This window comes from Dendrobates tinctorius, unplaced genomic scaffold (assembly GCF_039654945.1).
Source record: "Dendrobates tinctorius isolate UK_male_01 unplaced genomic scaffold, ASM3965494v1 ptg000322l, whole genome shotgun sequence".
Lineage (NCBI taxonomy): Eukaryota > Metazoa > Chordata > Amphibia > Anura > Dendrobatidae > Dendrobates > Dendrobates tinctorius.
The window spans coordinates 3,279,226-3,298,208 of record NW_027361989.1 but is presented as its reverse complement, the minus strand read 5'-3'; the positions used below and the strand labels follow the sequence as shown (position 1 = coordinate 3,298,208).

Below are 18,983 nucleotides of genomic sequence, written 5' to 3'. Positions count from 1 at the left end.
AGGTATTACAGCACAGAAGACCCCGTTACACTGGTTGCAGCAGTGGGATGTGACAACCCGTCTATAGGAGTAAAGGACTGAATGGAAAACAACTACCAGAAGTTAAAGAGGAATACATTAAAAGACCTGGTGGAAGCTTGAGGATTAATCGCCAGCAACAAAACAAAAGCGGATTTGATAGCAGCCATCATGAAACACGACAGTGCAGCACCCCCCAATGTGAATGTGGAAGAGACTGAATTCCAGAGGGAGGTAAAGAGCAGACTGGCGTTCTATGGCCCAAACCCTGCAGTAGAGATCGTACGAGAGGTGATGGCTGTTGTGCGTATTGGTCTGAAGGAAAAGATGGCCGAGCGGACCAGGATAGAGCTTGCCAAAATGGAGATGGCAGAGCGGACCAAAGTAGAGCCAGCCAAGATAGAGCTAGCCAAGATGGAGATGGCAGAGCGGAGAGAGGAGAGTCAGCGAGCAGGAGAGCTCTAACCTCTGCCCAGGTACCGTCAGCAGTAAGCCACAAAAAAATCCAGTATAATGCCTTCCGACAGTTGGGGGAGGCAGAGGAAGACATTGATGCCTTTCTGCAGGACTTTGAGCAGCAGTGTGCCCCCATAGCCAGACACATTTCTTGGGCCACCCCAGCTGAGTTTAAAAGGGAGGTACTTGAGGATTCCTCATTACAGGGGTATCGTGGGAAGGCACAGGAAGGGGAACAGTTTGTATGGCATCAGGGACTCCTCTACCGGGTTACAGAGCAGCGCCACACAAGGACGAGCCCCACTATAAAACGACAGCTAGTAGTTCCCAAGAAGTATAGGCAGGAGCTACTGCGAATCTCTCATGACATACCCTTGGCCGGGCGCCTCGGCGTCCGTCGCACCAGGCATCGTCTGACACAAAACTTCTTTTGGCCGGGGGTAACCTATGATGTTCGTCAGTACTGCCAGACCTGTGACAGTTGCCAGCGCATTGGCAAGAGGGGAGATCACTGCAAAGCCAAACTACACTCCCTCCCCATTGTGGAGGAGCCATTTAGCTGAGTAGCGGTCGATCTGATAGGGCCGTTAGCCAAACCCAGTCCATCAGGGAAAAAGTATATATTGACAGTGGTAGGTTATGCCACATGGTATCCAGAGGCGGTTGCATTACCTAACATACTGGCAGAGACAGTGGCAGCTGCCATGCTCCAGGTTTTCTCACAGGTTGGATTTCCCCGGGAAGTTATCTACGACCAGGGTACCCAGTTACAGCAGAGGTGACCAACCAACTGTGGAAGCTGTGCGGCGTAAAGTCCATTAGAAGCGCCCCGTACCACCCGCAAACCAATGGGTTGTGTGAACGTTTTAACGGAACATTAAAACAACTCATTGGGACTTTTACCAGGACCTACAGAAACTGGGAGAAATTCTTGCCACACCTCCTGTTTGCCTATCGGGAGGTGCCCCAAGAATCCACAGGGTTCTCCCCGTTCGAACTGTTATACAGCAGGTGGGTAAGGGGACCCCTAGACTTAGTGCGAGAACACTGGGAAGGGGAGGGAACCATAGAAGGGATACCTATTGTGCCCTATGTGTTGGAATTCCGGGACCGCCTACAGGAGCTGACTCAGGCTGTACGTGGGAACATGCAGGCGGCCCAACGGCGCCAGCGCGTATGGTACGATTGGAGGGCCAGAGAATGCATCTTTGAGATAGGACAGAAGGTCCTGGTATTAGAACCATCTAGGCAGAACAAGTTCAAAGCTGCATGGCAGGGGCCCTACCAGGTAGTGGGGAAAATAGCCGACACCACCTACAATGTCGCCGATTGAGACGACCCCAGGGTTATCCGCATGTTCCACGTGAATATGTTGAAGCCCTACCGGGAGCGCCCTGAAGAGGTAGTGGCCATCTGTGCACCCGAGGCAGAGGATTTAGCAGGACTCCCCCTTGCCTGATGTCTTAGGGGAGAGGACTCGGTCTAAAACATGGGACCAAGTATACATGGGAGAAAACCTAGGGTCCCGGGAGAGACAGCAGGTGGAGACGTTGTTGAGGCAGCGACAGAAGATGTTTTCAGAGAGACTGGGGTACACCCGCCTGGCACAACACAAGGTTGAGACCCAGGATCAGACCCCCCTGAGACAACCCCCCTTCCGCGTCCCTGAGTCTGTACGAGAAGGGATGCAACGAGATACAAGAGATGTTGCGTTTAGGGGTCATTGAAGAGTCAGTCCCTGGGCATCCGCCGTAGTGTTAGTGCCCAAGAAGGATGGGACTACCCGGTTTTGTGTAGACTATCGCAAGCTAAATGAGAAAACGGTGACTGATGCGTATCCCATGCCGTGTGTGGATGAGTTGTTAGACCGGCTGGCGGGGCAAAGTGTTTGACCACCATCGATCTATGCAAAGGCTATTGGCAGATCCCCCTAAGTCCTGACGCTATTCCCAAGTCTGCATTTGTCACCCCGTTCGGCTTATTCTAGTTTCGAGTTATGCCATTCGGGATGAAGAATGCCACGCAACCTTCCAGAGGCTGGCTGACCGGCTTCTGGATGGTCTCCAGGACTATGCTTGTGCCTACCTGGATGACATCGCCATCTACAGAGTGACATGGGATGAGAATCTAAATCTCCTAGAGACAGTATTGGACAGGATCCACAAGGCCGGTATCACGTGGGTAAAGCAGAGGTTCAGTATTTAGGACATTGGGTGGGAAGTGGGAAACAGCGACCAGAACCAGCCAAGATTGAGGCCATAGCCAAATGGCCCACCCCACGCACTAAAACCTATGTCATGGTGTTTCTAGGGACCGCCGGGTATTATAGGAAATTTGTCCCCAATTGCAGCAGCGTAGCCAAGCCCCTCACTGATCTGACCCATAAGAACCTCCCCCGCCAGGTAACCTGGACCCCCGAGTGTGAGGAAGCCTTCCGCCAGCTAAAGGACGCCCTCACAAATACCCCGGTATTGGCCACACCCGATCCAACTAAACGTTTCCTTGTTCACACAGACGCTTCTATGTTTGGATTGGGGGCAGTGCTGAGCCAAGTCAGGCCGGACGGTCAAGACCACCCGGTAGCTTACCTGAGGCGGAGACTGTTGCCCCACGAAGTAAGCTATGCGGCCATCGAGAAGGAGTGCCTAACAGTAGTATGGGCACTCAAGAAGTTACAACCATATTTGTATGGACGACAGTTTTCCCTCCTAACGGACCCCTAGTGTGGCTTAGTCGGGTCTCTGGAGACAACGCCAGATTGTTGCGGTGGAGTTTAGCCCTACAATCTCTAGACTTCACCATCCACTACAGACCCGGCAAACAAAATGGTAATGCCGATGGACTAAGTCGACAAACGGAACTTGTACCAACCCCATAGACTTTGGTCATCCCCAAGCCGATCCGTTAAGGATCAGACAGTGTATGCCGATCGCGTCGCTGAAAAGGGGGAGCCGCGTTACAGAACTCCCCAGCACACCGAATAGGAGATGCCATTTTTATGGACAGTTTAAGTAGAAATGTTCAAAAGCATAAAACTCAAGGATATTTTATTAAAAAAAATTGTTTTTTTTATCTTAGCAGATGACTGTACCAGGAGATCAGAGGGACAGCTGACATCTTCAATTTTTAAATCTGATGATCTTGAGATCCTACAAGATACAACTGAAGTGATTGCTGTTACTCCAGATATATCATCATCCATTCACAGCAAAGATCTGTCATCTGATCCTATGAAACAGGTCCCATCTTCTGAATCATTACTGACTACTAAGGAAAATCGAAGTCACAAAAGAGGCATTGAAAAACAAACTGCTCCTAAAACAAAGAAGCGTTTTTCCTGTTCAGAATGTGGGAAATGTTTTGCACACAAATCACTGCTTGTTACTCACCATAGAACTCACACAGGGGAGAAGCCTTTTTCTTGTTCAGAATGTGGGAAATGCTTTAAATGGAAATCACAATTGGTTAATCACCATAGAACTCACACAGGGGAGAAGCCTTTTTCCTGTTCAGAATGTGGGAAATGTTTTATCAATAAATCAGAATTGGTTAGGCACCAAAGAACTCACACAGGGGAGAAGCCTTTTTCCTGTTCAGAATGTGGGAAATGTTTTAGCCAGAAAGCGATTCTTGTTAGACATCAGAGCAGTCACACGGGGGAGAAGCCTTTTTCCTGTTCAGAATGTGGGAAATGTTTTATCAATAAATCAAAATTGGTTAGGCACCAAAGAACTCACACAGGGGAGAAGCCTTTTTCCTGTTCAGAATGTGGGAAATGTTTTATCAATAAATCAGAATTGGTTAGGCACCAAAAAACTCACACAGGGGAGAAGCCTTTTTCCTTTTCAGAATGTGGGAAATGTTTTAACAAGAAAGAGAATCTTATTAGTCACAAGAGAACTCACACAGGGGAGAAGCCTTTTTCCTGTTCAGAATGTGGGAAATGTTTTATCAATAAATCAGAATTGGTTAGGCACCAAAAAACTCACACAGGGGAAAAGCCTTTTTCCTGTTCAGAATGTGGGAAATGTTTTAACAAGAAAGAGCATCTTATTAGTCACCAGAGAACTCACACAGGGGAGAAGCCTTTTTCCTGTTCAGAATGTGGGAAATGTTTTAACAATAAATCAGATTGTGTTAAGCACCAGAGAATCCACACAGGGGAGAAGCCTTTTTCCTGTTCAGAATGTGGGAAATGTTTTAACCAGAAATCACAATTGGTTAATCACCATGGAACTCACACAGGGGAGAAGCCTTTTTCCTGTTCAGAATGTGGGAAATGTTTTAACAATAAATCAGATTGTGTTAAGCACCAGAGAATCCACACAGGGGAGAAGCCTTTTTCCTGTTCAGAATGTGGGAAATGTTTTAACCGAAAATCACAATTGGTTAATCACCATGGAACTCACACAGGGGAGAAGCCTTTTTCATGTTCAGAATGTGGGAAATGTTTTAACCAAAAATCACAATTGGTTAATCATCATAGAACTCACACGGGGGAGAAGCCTTTTTCCTGTACAGAATGTGGGAAATGTTTTAACAAGAAAGAGCATCTTATTTGTCACCAGAGAACTCACACAGGGGAGAAGCCTTTTTCCTGTTCAGAATGTGGAAAATGTTTTAACAATAAATCAGATTGTGTTAAGCACCAGAGAATCCACACAGGGGAGAAGCCTTTTTCCTGTTCAGAATGTGGGAAATGGTTTAACAATAAATCAGATTGTGTTAAGCACCAGAGAATCCACACAGGAGAGAAGCCTTTTTCCTGTTCAGAATGTGGGAAATGTTTTAACCAGAAATCACAATTGGTTAATCACCATGGAGCTCACACAGGGGAAAAGCCTTTTTCCTGTTCAGAATGTGGGAAATGTTTTAACCAAAAATCACAATTGGTTAATCATCATAGAACTCACACGGGGGAGAAGCCTTTTTCCTGTACAGAATGTGAGAAATGTTTTAACAAGAAAGAGCATCTTATTTGTCACCAGAGAACTCACACAGGGGAGAAGCCTTTTTCCTGTTCAGAATGTGGGAAATGTTTTAACAATAAATCAGATTGTGTTAAGCACCAGAGAATCCACACAGGAGAGAAGCCTTTTTCCTGTTCAGAATGTGGGAAATATTTTAACCAGAAATCACAATTGGTTAACCATCATAGAACTCACACGGGGGAGAAGCCTTTTTCCTGTTCAGAGTGTGGGAAATGTTTTAACAAGAAAGAGCATCTTATTAGTCACCATAGAACTCACACAGGAGAGAAGCCTTTTTCCTGTTCAGAATGTGGGAAATGTTTTAACCGGAAATCACAATTGGTTAATCACCAGAGAATTCACACAGGGGAGAAGCCTTTTTCCTGTTGAGAATGTGGGAAATATTTTGTCAACAAATCAGAATTAGTTAGGCACCAAAGAACTCGCATGGGGGAGAAACCTTTTCCATATTCAGAATGTGGGAAATATTTTAACCGGAAAGCGCTTCTTGTTAGACATCAGAGCAGTCATACAGAGGAGAAGCCTTTTTCCTTTTCTTAATGTGGGAAATATTTTACTTGGAAATCAACTGTTAATAAACATCAGAGGTGTCACTTAGGGGAGAAGCCTTTTTTATGTTCTTAGTGTTGGAATAGTTTTAGCGAAAATTGAATCTTCTTAAATGGGTTGTCTCTTGTTTGGTTGTCTAGTTTGGTATTGTAACTGCTGTTACTGTATATATTTGCGTATAAGCCGAGATTTTCAGCCCATTTTTTGGGGCTGAAAGTCCCCCTTTCGGCTTATACATGAGTCATATACGCCAGGGGGTCAGCGGAGAAGGGGGAGCGGGTGGTGTCAGATCATACTGACCCCCCTGGCGTGTCTCTGCAGCCCCCCTGCTTGTCCCACGCTCTCAGGCGCCTTCCATCAGCGGTCACGTGGTACCGCTCATTAAAGTCATGAATATGCACATATTCATGACTTTAATGAGCGGTACCACGTGACTGCTGAAGGCAGTCATGGGAGAACGGGGCTGCAGAGACCGCGCCACAAGGGAGTAAGTATATGCTACATTCACCTGTCCCCGTTCCAACGCTGCTTGACGCTGTCAGCCGAGTCCTCTGTCAGTGACGTTCAGGCAGCAGAGGGCGTGATGTCATAGCTATTGCGCTCCCTCTGCTGCCTCAACGCCACTGACAGAGTACTCGGCAGACAGCAGCGAGCAGCATTGGAACGGGGACAGGTGAACATCTCAGGTGCCGGGTCCTGAGCCAGCGGTGACACCGGCACATGTTCCCCATAGTTTGCCAGTGTCCCTGCGTGCTCAGCACACCAGCACCTGGCCCCCAGCGACGAGAGGTGAGTATGTCTTTTTTTTATTTGCAGCAGCGGCAGCATATGGGGCCTATTCTATGGAGCATCTTATGGGGCAGCATATGGGGACATAATCTATGGAGCATCTTATGGGGCAGCATATGGGGCATATTCTATGGAGCATCTTATGGGGCGTATTCTATGGAGCATCTTATTGGGCAGCATATGGGGCATAATCTATAAAGCATCTTATGGGGCATAATCTATGGAGCAGCATATTGGGCCACAACCTTTATGTAGCATCTTATGGGGCCATAACCTTTATAGAGCAGCATATGGGGCATAATCTATGGGGCATTTTATGGGGCCATAACTTTTATGGAGCAGCATATGGGGCATATTATTCTATGGAGCATCTTATGGGGCCTTTATTAACCTTTTTGCAGCATTATATGGGGCGTATTTTGTATGGAGCATCATGAACTGGATGGAGCATTATATGGGGCTCCTGATTCAATATGGATATTCAAAAACATTTAGCCTACTAATGTCTCAATTAATTTTACTTTTATTGGTATCTATTTTTATTTTTGAAATTTACCAGTAGCTACTGCATTTTCCACCCTAGGCTTATACGTGAGTCAATAAGTTTTCCCACTTTTTTATGGCAAAACTAGGGGGTCAGCTTACACTTGGGTCGGCTTATACACAAGTATATACGGTAAATAGAATTGCAGACAAATTGTCCTAGACTAAACTCAGTTTTCAGACGGTCCAATATGTACCACTCAGGGAAAACTTGTCCATCTATCATCATCTTAGTGGTGCGCATGCGTGGTTCGGATCCTAGCTGGAGAGGTAGAAGGCGTTCCTTAGTGCTCTTAGGTGAGGTCCGCGTCATCTTAATTGATCGCCGGATACCTCCCCTGTTTGAGAGCAGGGACGGTAAACTGACGCATGCGCCGTAATGATCTGAAATGATGATTGGGCGTTTAGCCCTGGGTGATATCGAAGAATTTGGACATGCGCTGTAGCCCACATCATTCCTCCAATCATGATAGAGATCTTGACTATTTAAACTAGCACACCCCCATCATGACCGCGCCTCCCGATGAAGCGGTAGCGAAACGCGCGTCGGGGCATTAGGTATGCTTATTTTAGGACACTGTGCTTAAGGCTGGTGCTCGATTGGGGAGGATAGTATGCTGTTACATTAGTACTAATTGTGGCATGTCGGTTTGGCAGCCTTATACATGTGTTTATAAGATCAGCGTCTAATCCTCTTTTTAGTGCACTAAGTGGCGGTCAAGAGGGCTTAACTGGTAGCTTTCTGAGTATTGCACTGAAGTCCATAGTAATTATAGCCGCTTTAGCCTTAGGCTGTTACAAATCTATATGATTGCTTGCATTGCACCATATTGGTCTAGGAGCATATGTTAATATCATTAATATTGAATTATGGTGGTTTTTGTGGATAAACCTATTGCTTCTGTTAGTTCCTCATTTTAGATGTACCTTCCCTTTTTCATTAATGTATTAATATATATTTTTAATATGTTGTTTAATAAATAATAAAACAATTCTTATACCATATTTTGGAGTCAAAAATAATTTTTTGGAGTATCCAATTGTGTGAATAATTTCAAAATTAAGTGTTGAGTTGATTTCTGGTTGGTCAAGAAAGCAGACTTTTCTTTGTGTAAGCCGGTAATATTGACTTTTATTGTGCGCTTATCCTTGATCACTAGTGATCTTTGCTGATATGCTAATTATGCATTGTGTTATGGAGCTAGTTTGTTGACTTCTAAAGCAGAGGGAAAAACTATGCAAATAGTTTAAATAATCAAGTAATGCTATAATAATCTCATCTCCATTCTTACCCTTTATGTAAATACTGAATGAGGGACACTTGTTAAGTCTAAAAATAGGTTACATGCCTCTGTATAAAGAGACTGAGAGAAACAGCCATAGAGATTCTGCCAAGACATCTATACATCTCAAAAGGACCAGAGACAGGACAGCAGCCATTTTACATCATGGCTCCATTACGAGGGACACGGATTTATCATTCTATAGGAAACAACCTAGGGATTTTCAGCCTTGGTTGGAAGAATACAGATCTGCTCCATTGATCATCGCTAAACCATAGATAAGTTTGGAGAAGCCAGGTTGTCATCCTCGGATCAACTGGCCTTTTACCTTGTATGGACTGTCATCTTCCTACGCTTGTCATTACCTCCTCTCTGTGCGTGCCACAGGTGGGGTAGCGATCCTGGGAGCGAATCAGCGGAAGGATAAGACTCTGTAATGTGCACTCTGTTGGGTATTTTGCTGGGACTGTTCTATGTGTTATCTGCCTGTTTTGTGGTTCAATAAAGCATTGCCACACTGTTTTACCCTCACCGTGTGTTGTCTGAGTAGCGTTCAATGGGATGATCCCTGATCCATGTGGTTTCGGCCAGAGGACTGGGGCGCCCGCTGACCACCCCATGTCTCCACAGGCATGCTTCTATAGTCTCAATTGGAGGCTAGAAGCTGCTATAACCCGATCAGCGCTGCTACATACATGCAATGATCAGATCACCTGTATGTAGCAGAGTTGGTCACTTGCTATGAGCGCTGACCACTTATGGCCCATCATGAGCGAGAAAAGCGGCAGGGCCCACATCAAAGGAAGTAGACCGACATCAGCGTACATTTACACCCGATGTCAGAAAGGGGTTAAAATGGATTGTTTTTACAGAGACAGAAGAGGTAATTAATCATGTATACATACAGATAATTACAGAAATACACAGCTTCTAATGTTAAATAGTATAGAGTTAAGACAAGAAAATATAATTTGTGTAAATCGTGTAGATATAAAAATTCAGGAAAATGTCAAATGTTCAAAACCACAGCAAAAAGGCAGAGATGCTGACCTGCCCAGACCTCCAAACAAACGCACTATCAGGGTGAGTGAGCCCATATAGTTAGGATGGGGGCAACACAGGTGCAAGAATACCGATGAGACAACCGCTCACAAACTACCAATGTATGGAGGGACGGATGCTTGGTATATTAATGCACAATGAAGACTTGTATGTGGCGCTGTTCACACAATGGTAATGCACAGCAACCTTACATTTATCATTGTTAAACCGCATCTGCCACCTTTTGGCCCAGATTTCCAACCTATCCAGATCCATCTGTAGCAGAATACTATCTTCTCTTGTATTGACTGCTTTACATAGTTTTGTATCATCTGCAAATATCGATATTTTACTGTGTAAACCTTCTACCAGATCGTTAATAAATATGTTGATTAGCATAGGTCCCAACACCGACCCCTGCGGTACCCCACTGGTCACAGCGACCCAGTTAGAGAATATACCATTTATAACCACCCTCTGCTTTCTATCACTAAGCCAGTTACACATTTACACACATTCTCCCCCAGACCCAGCATTCTCATTTTGTGTACCAACCTCTTGTGTGGCACGGTATCAAACGCTTTGGAAAATCAAGATATACCACGTCCAGCCTATAGCTTACTTCATAAAAACTGATTAGATTGGTTTGACAGGAGCGATTCCTCATAAACCCATGCTGATGTGGAGTTAAACAGTTATTCTCATTGAGATAATCCAGAATAACATCCCTCAGAAACCCCTCAAATATTTTACCAACAGTGGAGGTTAGACTTACTGGCCTATAATTTCCTGGTTCACGTTTAGAGCCCTTATGTTGATTGCGCATGTGAAAGTTCATACATGTAGTAGCCAAATTATTGCACTTTTTACCTCGGCTCAATGTTTTTTGCAAAGTTGGCAGATTACGTGAGTTGGCTCATAATTTGCAGTGCCCTTGCCACCTCTGTGAACTGCAGACCCGCAGACGCTGCTGGTCAGAGGCACAGTTGTGGCTGAGGATGCATCGCTCGTCGTGGCTTCCTCACTACGTGTCTGCAACATACAGCGCAACCTAACCACCTCTTCTTCCTCCTCAGATGACCTACTCACCCGTGTCACTATGTGTCTGTGACATACAGCGCAACCTAACCTCCTCTTTTTCCTCCTCAGATGACCTACTCACCTGTGTATCTCTTTGTTCACACCAACTGGGATCTAACACCTTATCATCATCATCATCATCCTCTGTGTTATCACATTCCTCGCCAGTGGAGTCACCCTCCTCCTCTTCTTGCCCTGACAGCACAGTACAGTCCACATGAACCTCAGATATGAGTCTCATCAGGACCATGCCCCCCTGGGGTTAACATCTGCTGATGAGGGTCAGGATGCTGTTCGGACCCTATTTTGCCCTGCCCCGGATCCAGCTAAAAAAATTTTGGGCATCGGTGCAGATTTCCTTCCTCCTGACTCTGCGAAGCTTTTGAGTACACTTCTGATGAAAACTGCATAGAATGTGTGAAGAGCTCTTCATACTCACCCATCTGTGGTTCCGTACAGGCAGTTGAACAGTTGGATAGTTGGGATGCGGGGGGAAGCAAGGGGAAATTTGGTGCCACATCTGTGCACTGTACTGGGTGTGATTTAGGAGGAAGAGGAGGAGAGGCCAATTGAATCTACACTTGCCATCCACTCGAGTACATGCTCTTTCTGGGTATCATCGTTAAGGCATACTGCTGGACGTCTGCCAAAGAAAGGTAGTGGTGTAGCCTGTCCAGTAACATGTTATCAGTTGTCTTTGAATAGGATGTGATGTTGCTTCACTAGTGCTTTCACAAACATTACCAGCTACCCGACGTACACCGTGAACACCAAGTCTAATTCCCCTTCCATCACGGTTTCCCTTTTTCACAGTCATGTTGCTCAGATAGTGTAGGAGCACAGTATTAGCAACAAAAAATTAGATTTTAAACTCTGCACCACCTCTGCAAATAGCTAAACACCGTAATCCAGGCCAGGTAGCCCTTGCCACCTCTGTGAACTGCTGACCCGCGGCTGCTGGTCAGGGGTACAGTTGTGGCTGAGGATGCATCGCTCGTCGTGGCTTCCTCACTACGTGTCTGCGACGTACAGCGCAACCTAACCTCCTCTTCTTTACGGCATGCATTGCACTTCTGTCACAGTCCTCACAGGTAACATGAGACTGTGATCATCCTGGAGCCGATCATTGGCGGAGCCTTTGCCATTCTGGCTATTCCATCCATTTGAATGGTCGTCTTCCGTTTTCTTCCATGTCTCTCTGGTTTGGCTTTCCATGGTAAAGGATTGGAGATCATTTTAGCTGAACAGACGATCATTGTCTGCACTTCTTTATAAGTTTTACCATCTCCAATCAACTTTTTAATCAAAGTACTCTGTTCTTTTGAACAATGTCTCGAACGACCCATATTTCTCAGGCTTTCAAGGAGAAATGCATGTACAACATGTCCTGGCCTCACCCTTAGATAAGGGCCACCGGATTCCCACCTGTCTCTTCACAGAATGATTGCCCTCACTGATTGATCTCCACACAGCTATTATTGTGATCATCATTCTAATACACAGACTCAAAAACCCGCAGATCATGAATTCGGAGTCTGGTGGTTTTCTTAGAATAACAATTTTAAGTGTGCCGTGAAAACGCATTTATTCAGACTGGCCTACCGCCTCAACACATTAACCTAATCTATCCCTGTGTGGCACAGCCAAAAGTTTTACCATAACCAGGTTTCCCGCATCATGTTCCCACATGCTTTATGCATCCATTATCCCTCTGCATCCGTACTGTTACCCACTTAACATTATGGCTGGTCCATACAATCAGGGCAACTGTTGCCACCCACCTTTCGTGTTTCCCTTTTTCCTCATAGACTGTAAGCTTGCGAGCAGGGCCCTCACTCCTCTTGGTATTTGTTATAATCTATGTGATTATTGTTATGCTGTAATGTCTATTGTCTGTACAAATCCCCTCTGAAATGTAAAGTGCTGCGGAATGTCGGCGCTATAGAAATAAAATTTATTATTATTATTACTGCACCAACTGGTAAATTGTGTGACACGTAATTTAATTTATACCAAAAACAGGGATTAATCGGGTTAGTCATACTGGACTGCTGTTATACTGAACCCTACTGTAGCTAGTGTAACACAAGAGATGGTCGCCAGCGTCTGAGCAAACTGAACAGTGGCAAATCCTCTGGCCCAGATGGCATTCACCCATGGATATTGAGGGAATTGAGCTCAGTATTTGACAGTCCTACTGTATCTCATCTTCTTAGACTCACTTGTACTTGCATTTTCACTTTTTACATTATCCTTATTTTTTTCATTCATTTTTTTCACATTTTATTTTTTTCTCCTCATTATTTCTCCCTTTGTCCTGACACCCTTTCACACAGTGTCGGTATTCGTTCATCTACATATTAATTGCAAATATTTCCACAAGTCCTTACCATAATGTATGTGCACATTAATAACTTTTATTCACCGACTCTGGCACTCAGCACTTTGTACAATTTTATTTACATATAATCCTATTGATTGGCGCCTGGTAACAGCTTTCATTCTGTTCCCTCCCCATTCCTTCAAGTCTGTTTTTTTCTTATGATGCGATTCCATGCCTTTTATGCCAGAACAATGTCCTTATACATGGCTGTTTCCAGCTGAATTCTTAAAAATTATGTGATGAACAGCCCACCGCTGCCACCAATATGTGATGAACAGCAAGCAGGAGGCACGCCGTTGCCACCAAATTGTGACGAACGGCGCGGCCGGTGCCACCAAAACGTCACGATCCCACCACTGGCACCAGCAGGTCAGCGGACGGAGGGACGTGACACACTGCCGACACACGGCTATCACAGGCACAGTGGGGGCTTATCTTAGTTATCCCACCACCGGCACCACGTGACAAAAATGCAGCAAGCTAATCTTGCTCTAACAATTTACCGCAGGGGGGTATTTTGGATGCCCCACCACTGCTAACAACCTTCCAAGAACTGTGGGGATTTATGTATATCCCACTTTCTCAGTTACACTTCGGAACTCGCAGCTCTCCAGCGTCCTCCTTACCCTCAGGTCAGTCAGGGAACTGCACCTAGGATAATTAGTCGCTGGACGGGCTGCTTGTGCACGGGCCACTGGACTACTGCAGTAAGGGAATTATCAATGCTGTGGCTGCAGCCCCTCATTCAGCATGTAAGACCCGTCTGTACTGCCAGCTAGCCTAGCCAGCCGTGCACACCACACTGCCACCAGCCACGCTTTACTTAATCAAAGAGTTAATTAAGAGGGTCCGCGGCAAACCCCAAATTAGTAGCGAATATCTAAAAAAGGCGCATAGTTCGTTTCTTAGAGCATGGAGGAAAACTAATAGAATTTTATCATTTATTCCCGAAAGGGCAGTAATTATACAGATAAAAGTTGCTATAAAGTTGAGACATTAAATATGTACAATACAAATATAAAACAAAGGGATTAAATGGCAGAAAGTAACACTCACATGTGTTCAGTCGATATCAGGCAGACCATGTGGGGGGAGAAGGAGGAGCCACACGTCTCCACTCATCTGGGGGTTCTTGTCAGCACGGACTCTGTAGCTCCAACTGACTGGAATTTGCTAGGGAATACCTATAGACTAGGGTCTGTGACCTCATGAAATGGGCGGTCTGGAGAGGTCCAACCTCCCTCTCTCCAAGTTATGATTTGGCTGCAAAACTTAGAATAACTATAAACGAGAAAAACCCGTACCAACACACATAGGGCATCACTGTTTGTGATTTACCAAATAGAATCCGAAGACACCAAGCATGCCATACTTAAGACACTCCGTTTGGGAGCAATCCATATCTCAGGTTCTGGAGAGGTTATAACTGTCAAAATTAGGAATTAGTAAGCTGGCCTTGTGCCCTTCGCAGAAATGTGGGTTTTATATCTCTGCTGCGTATGGTTTCCGCAATATGAATTGTTTTAATACTTCCCATAGCTGCATTCAAGCCCCTGGTTTTAAACAAAGGAACATCTTTTCCACTTAGCTGCTGCAGGGAGGGGGGATGGAGGGACTTTGAGAGGAAATGGACAGTATCATGTTTAAGATGCAAGCGGAGAGCACACACACAGCCAGCTGCTAAGAAGTGAGAAACCAAAAAGGAGGGGGGCTGCAGCTGTGTGACAAAGGGATTTTCTAGAATGTTCCAGAAACATAGACATTTTACATTACAAATTATATGATTATATTTATCACTATTAGTCATTTAGGACAACAATGGATCATTCAGAGATCCACAATGAACTTCTCGAGTGAGTTTTTCTGCAGAATGTGCACAACGTTTTTTGTTTTACATTGACTATAATGGTACTGTACAACGCAGGAGAATCGGCTGCGGATCCGCAGGGCCAAATCTGCTGCGGATCCGCAGTAGAATCCACAACGTGTTCACAGACCCTTACAATAAGATGCTTCAGATTGAAGATAGAGGAGGGAGGGGTTTGGGTGTGTTTTGGAGTGGGTGTGCTAGGTGCTGGCTTAGAGGCCAGTGCAATGCATCATGGAACTTGTAGTATTAGAGCACAGTAAGTCGGGAGAAAGAAAGTTGTCGATTTACCCCATGAGAGCTGGAGCCAGCACTGAAAATGTGCTGCGAGAGGATGATAATAGATAATATTGCTAATATAAACACAGTGGGTTTTTAGTGGCACATAATAGCAAGATATATGAAAAACAAAGTTACAGTAGTGGGCAACTTCTTTAAGTAGAAATGTTCAAAAATATAAAACTCAATGATATTTTATTAAAGAAAATTGTTTTTTATCTTAGCAGATAACTGTACCAGGAGATTGGAGGGACAGCTGACATCTTCAATTTGTAAATCTGATGATCTTGAGATCTCACAGGATACAACTGAAGTGAATGCCATTAGTCCAGATATCTCATCATCCATTCACAGCAAAGATCTGTCATCTGATCCTATGAAACAGGTCCCATCTTCTGATTCATTACTGACTACTAAGGAAAATCAAAGTCACAAAAGAGGCATTAAAAAACAAACTGCTCCTAAAGGAAAGAAGCATTTTTCCTGTTCAGAATGTGGGAAATGTTTTGCACACAAATCACTGCTTGTTACTCACCATAGAACTCACACAGGGGAGAAGCCTTTTTCTTGTTCAGAATGTGGGAAATGTTTTAGCAATAAATCAAATTGCATTAAGCACCAGAGAACTCACACAGGGGAGAAGCCTTTTTCCTGTTCAGAATGTGGGAAATGTTTTGCACGTAAATCACATTTTGTTACTCATCATAGAACTCACACAGGGGAGAAGCCTTTTTCCTGTTCAGAATGTGGGAAATGTTTTGCACGTAAATCACAATTTGTTAATCACCATAGAACTCACACAGGGGAGAAGCCTTTTTCCTGTTCAGAATGTGGGAAATGTTTTAACCAGAAAGGGGATCTTGTTAAGCACCAAAGAACTCACACAGGGGAGAAGCCTTTTTCATGTTCAGAATGTGGGAAATATTTTAGCCTGAAAGTCAATCTTGTTAAGCACCAAAGAACTCACACAGGAGAGAAGCCTTTTTGATGTTCAGAATGTGTGAAACGTTTTACTCAGAATTCAAGTCTTGTTACACATGAGAGAATTCACACAGCAGTGAAGCCATATTCATGTTCAGAATGTAGGAAATGTTTTAAATGGCTCTTGAACGCCATCAAAGAACGCACACAGGGCAGAAGCCTTTTTTCCTGTTCAGAATGTGGGAAATGTTTTAACCGGAAAGTGATTCTTGTTAGACATCAGAGACCTCACACAGAGGAGAAGCCATTTTCATTTTTTTAATGTGGGAAATATTTTACTTGGAAATCAACTGTTAATAAACATCAGAGACGTCACATAGGGGAGAAGCCTTTTTTATGTTCATAATAACATAGTAACATAGTTTTGAAGGCTGAAGGAAGACCTTATGTCCATCTAGTTCAGCCTATTTTTAGTGCAGCTGTTCTGCATTGTTGATCCTGGGGAAGGCAAAAAACCCACAGAGTAGAAGCCAATTTTCTCCATAGGGAAAAAAATTCCTTCCCCTAAGCTGGGTCAACTATCTACCTATAATATTCTGTTATTCGTAACCTTCTATACTGTTATTCACAAGAAAAGCGTCCATTCCTTTCTTAAATTCATTCAGTGAGTTGGCCATCACTACTTCCTCAGGAAGAGAATTCCAGAGTCTCACTGCTCTTACCGTGAAGAACCCTCTTCTATGCTGGTGCAGAAATTGTCTTTCCTCCAAACGAAGAGAATGCCCCCTTGTTCTTGTCACAGTCCTTGGTACAAACAGTTCATTGGAGAGATCTCTGTATTGCCCTCTGATATACTTGTACATATATATTGAGTCTCCCCTAAGTCTTCTCTTTTCTAGAGTAAATAGACCTAATTTTGATAACCTTTCTGGGTATTGTAGTGAACCAACTCCTTTTTTCATTTTAGTAGCCCGCCTTTGAACCCTTTCAAGTTCAGTATTGTCTTTCTTGAGCATCGGCGTCCAAAATTGCACACAATACTCCAAGTGTGGTCTGACGAGTGATTTGTACAGAGGGAGAATTATGTTTTTATCTTGTGTCCCCAGACCTCTTCTAATGCATCCCATGACCCTATTTGCTTTGGTGGCAGCTGCCTGACACTGGGCACTCCAATTTAGCTTCTTATTGACTAAGATGCCTAAGTCTTTTTCCATGTCTGATATCCCCAGCAGTTTCCCATTTAGTAAGTAATTGTAGCATCTGTTTCTCCTTCCCATGTGCATAACCTTACACTTATCTGTGTTAAACCTCATTTGCCATTTTTCAGCCCAATTCTCCAATTTACTCAAATCTGTCTGTAGTTGCAAACTGTCCTCCTTTGTGTTAGCTACCTTACATAGTTTTGTATCATCTGCAAATACTGATATTTTACTGTGTAAGCCATCCACTAGATCATTAATAAATATATTTAATAGTAGGGGGCCCAATACAGAACCCTGTGGTCCCCCACTAGTAACCCTTGCCCAGTCTGAGTATGCCCCATTAATAACCACTCTTTGTTTTCTATCACTAAGCCAGCTACCTACCCATCTACACACATTTTCCCCTAGCCCAAGCTTTCTCATCTTACTTACCAATCTTTTATGTGGGACAGTGTCAAATGCTTTAGAGAAGTCGAGATAAATGACATCCAATGATTCTCCTGGGTCCATTTCAGAGCTTACATCCTCATAGAAGCTGATCAGGTTAGTTTGACAGGAGCGATCCTTCATAAATCCATGTTGATATGGAGTTAAACATTTATTAACATTGAGATATTCCATAATGGTATCCCTTAGAAAACCTTCAAAAATTTTACCCACAACAGATGCTAAGCTTACCGGCCTATAGTTTCCAGGTTCCCTTTTACACCCCTTTTTGAATATTGGTACCACATTTGCTTGCCGCCAATCAAAAGGAACAGACCCTGTTTCTATAGAGTCTTGAATGTTGGATCAGTTTTAACCAAACTTGAATCTTCTTAAATGGATTGTCTTTTGTCATTCCTCATGTTTGCTGCCAAAAGGATAAAACTAAACTGTATTAACCCTCAACTGGTGAGGTGGGGTTTGACACACCCCAGGGAATTTTTGTTCGGCTGACATTCATTGAAAAATGCGGGTATGAGGATATGTCTCACTAGCTACCATCCATTTCCTTGTCAACAGGATGTCGTCAAGGCCTCTCTCTTTTGGCCACACAACAGAGCTAGCTGTCGTTAAGTGTTGTCTTGGCCTTGCTGAACCCCACATCACCACTCATGCAATTCTTTTTACACATTTTCAAAGTTTGAAAACTTTATTTTTACACAAATTTATAACTGAGTTTCTGATTGTTCGTGATACTTGGTGTCGAAAATTTGTTATACTCATGTGTAGTGTTGAGCGATACCACCCGATACTGAAAAATATCGGATCGGAATGGATCGGCCGATCTAAAAAAAGTATCGGGTATCGCCGATTCCGATCCCGGAAGTCCCATTCAAGTCAATGGAACAGAAATATCGGAATAAAAAAAACCCTTTCTTTCCCTGTTGGTTAATTCTACATGAAGAAAAACAACATAATAATGTAGAATGTATTGTGGGAGGTGTAGGAGACATTAAAGCCATAGAGGTTTAGCCCAATCAAATGGAATAGCAGGAATTTTTTTTTTTTTTAAAGACGTTCGTAGTTAAAAAGATATTGACTATGTTAAAGTCTTTAATTTTTTGTCAGATATGTATGTTTCACTACTTCCATGCT

At 43.9% G+C, this 18,983-nt stretch overlaps 2 protein-coding genes across 3 annotated transcripts in view; both read left to right on the top strand.

The window, feature by feature from the left end:
* LOC141074031 (uncharacterized) overlaps positions 1 to 18,983 on the top strand; it is a 40,455-nt gene that overhangs the window by 2,606 nt on the left and 18,866 nt on the right. Inside the window, exon 2 of one of the 2 annotated variants that reach the window (XM_073561547.1) lies at positions 15,504 to 15,664. The gene's annotated coding sequence lies outside the window, so the exon portion shown is untranslated. The remainder of the gene's footprint in view (positions 1 to 15,503; positions 15,665 to 18,983) is intronic. The other variant, XM_073561548.1, reaches the window with a different exon arrangement.
* Positions 3,068 to 9,149, top strand: LOC141074030 (uncharacterized). The gene has a single exon (XM_073561546.1). It carries the CDS (start codon positions 3,492 to 3,494, stop codon positions 5,832 to 5,834), a length of 2,343 nt encoding a protein of 780 aa, XP_073417647.1. The 5' UTR covers positions 3,068 to 3,491; the 3' UTR covers positions 5,835 to 9,149.

Excerpts from the sequence above, each read along its gene's own strand:
- LOC141074030 (XM_073561546.1), top strand. The coding sequence starts at position 3,492 with ATGTTCAAAAGCATAAAACTCAAGGATATTTTATTAAAAAAAATTGTT.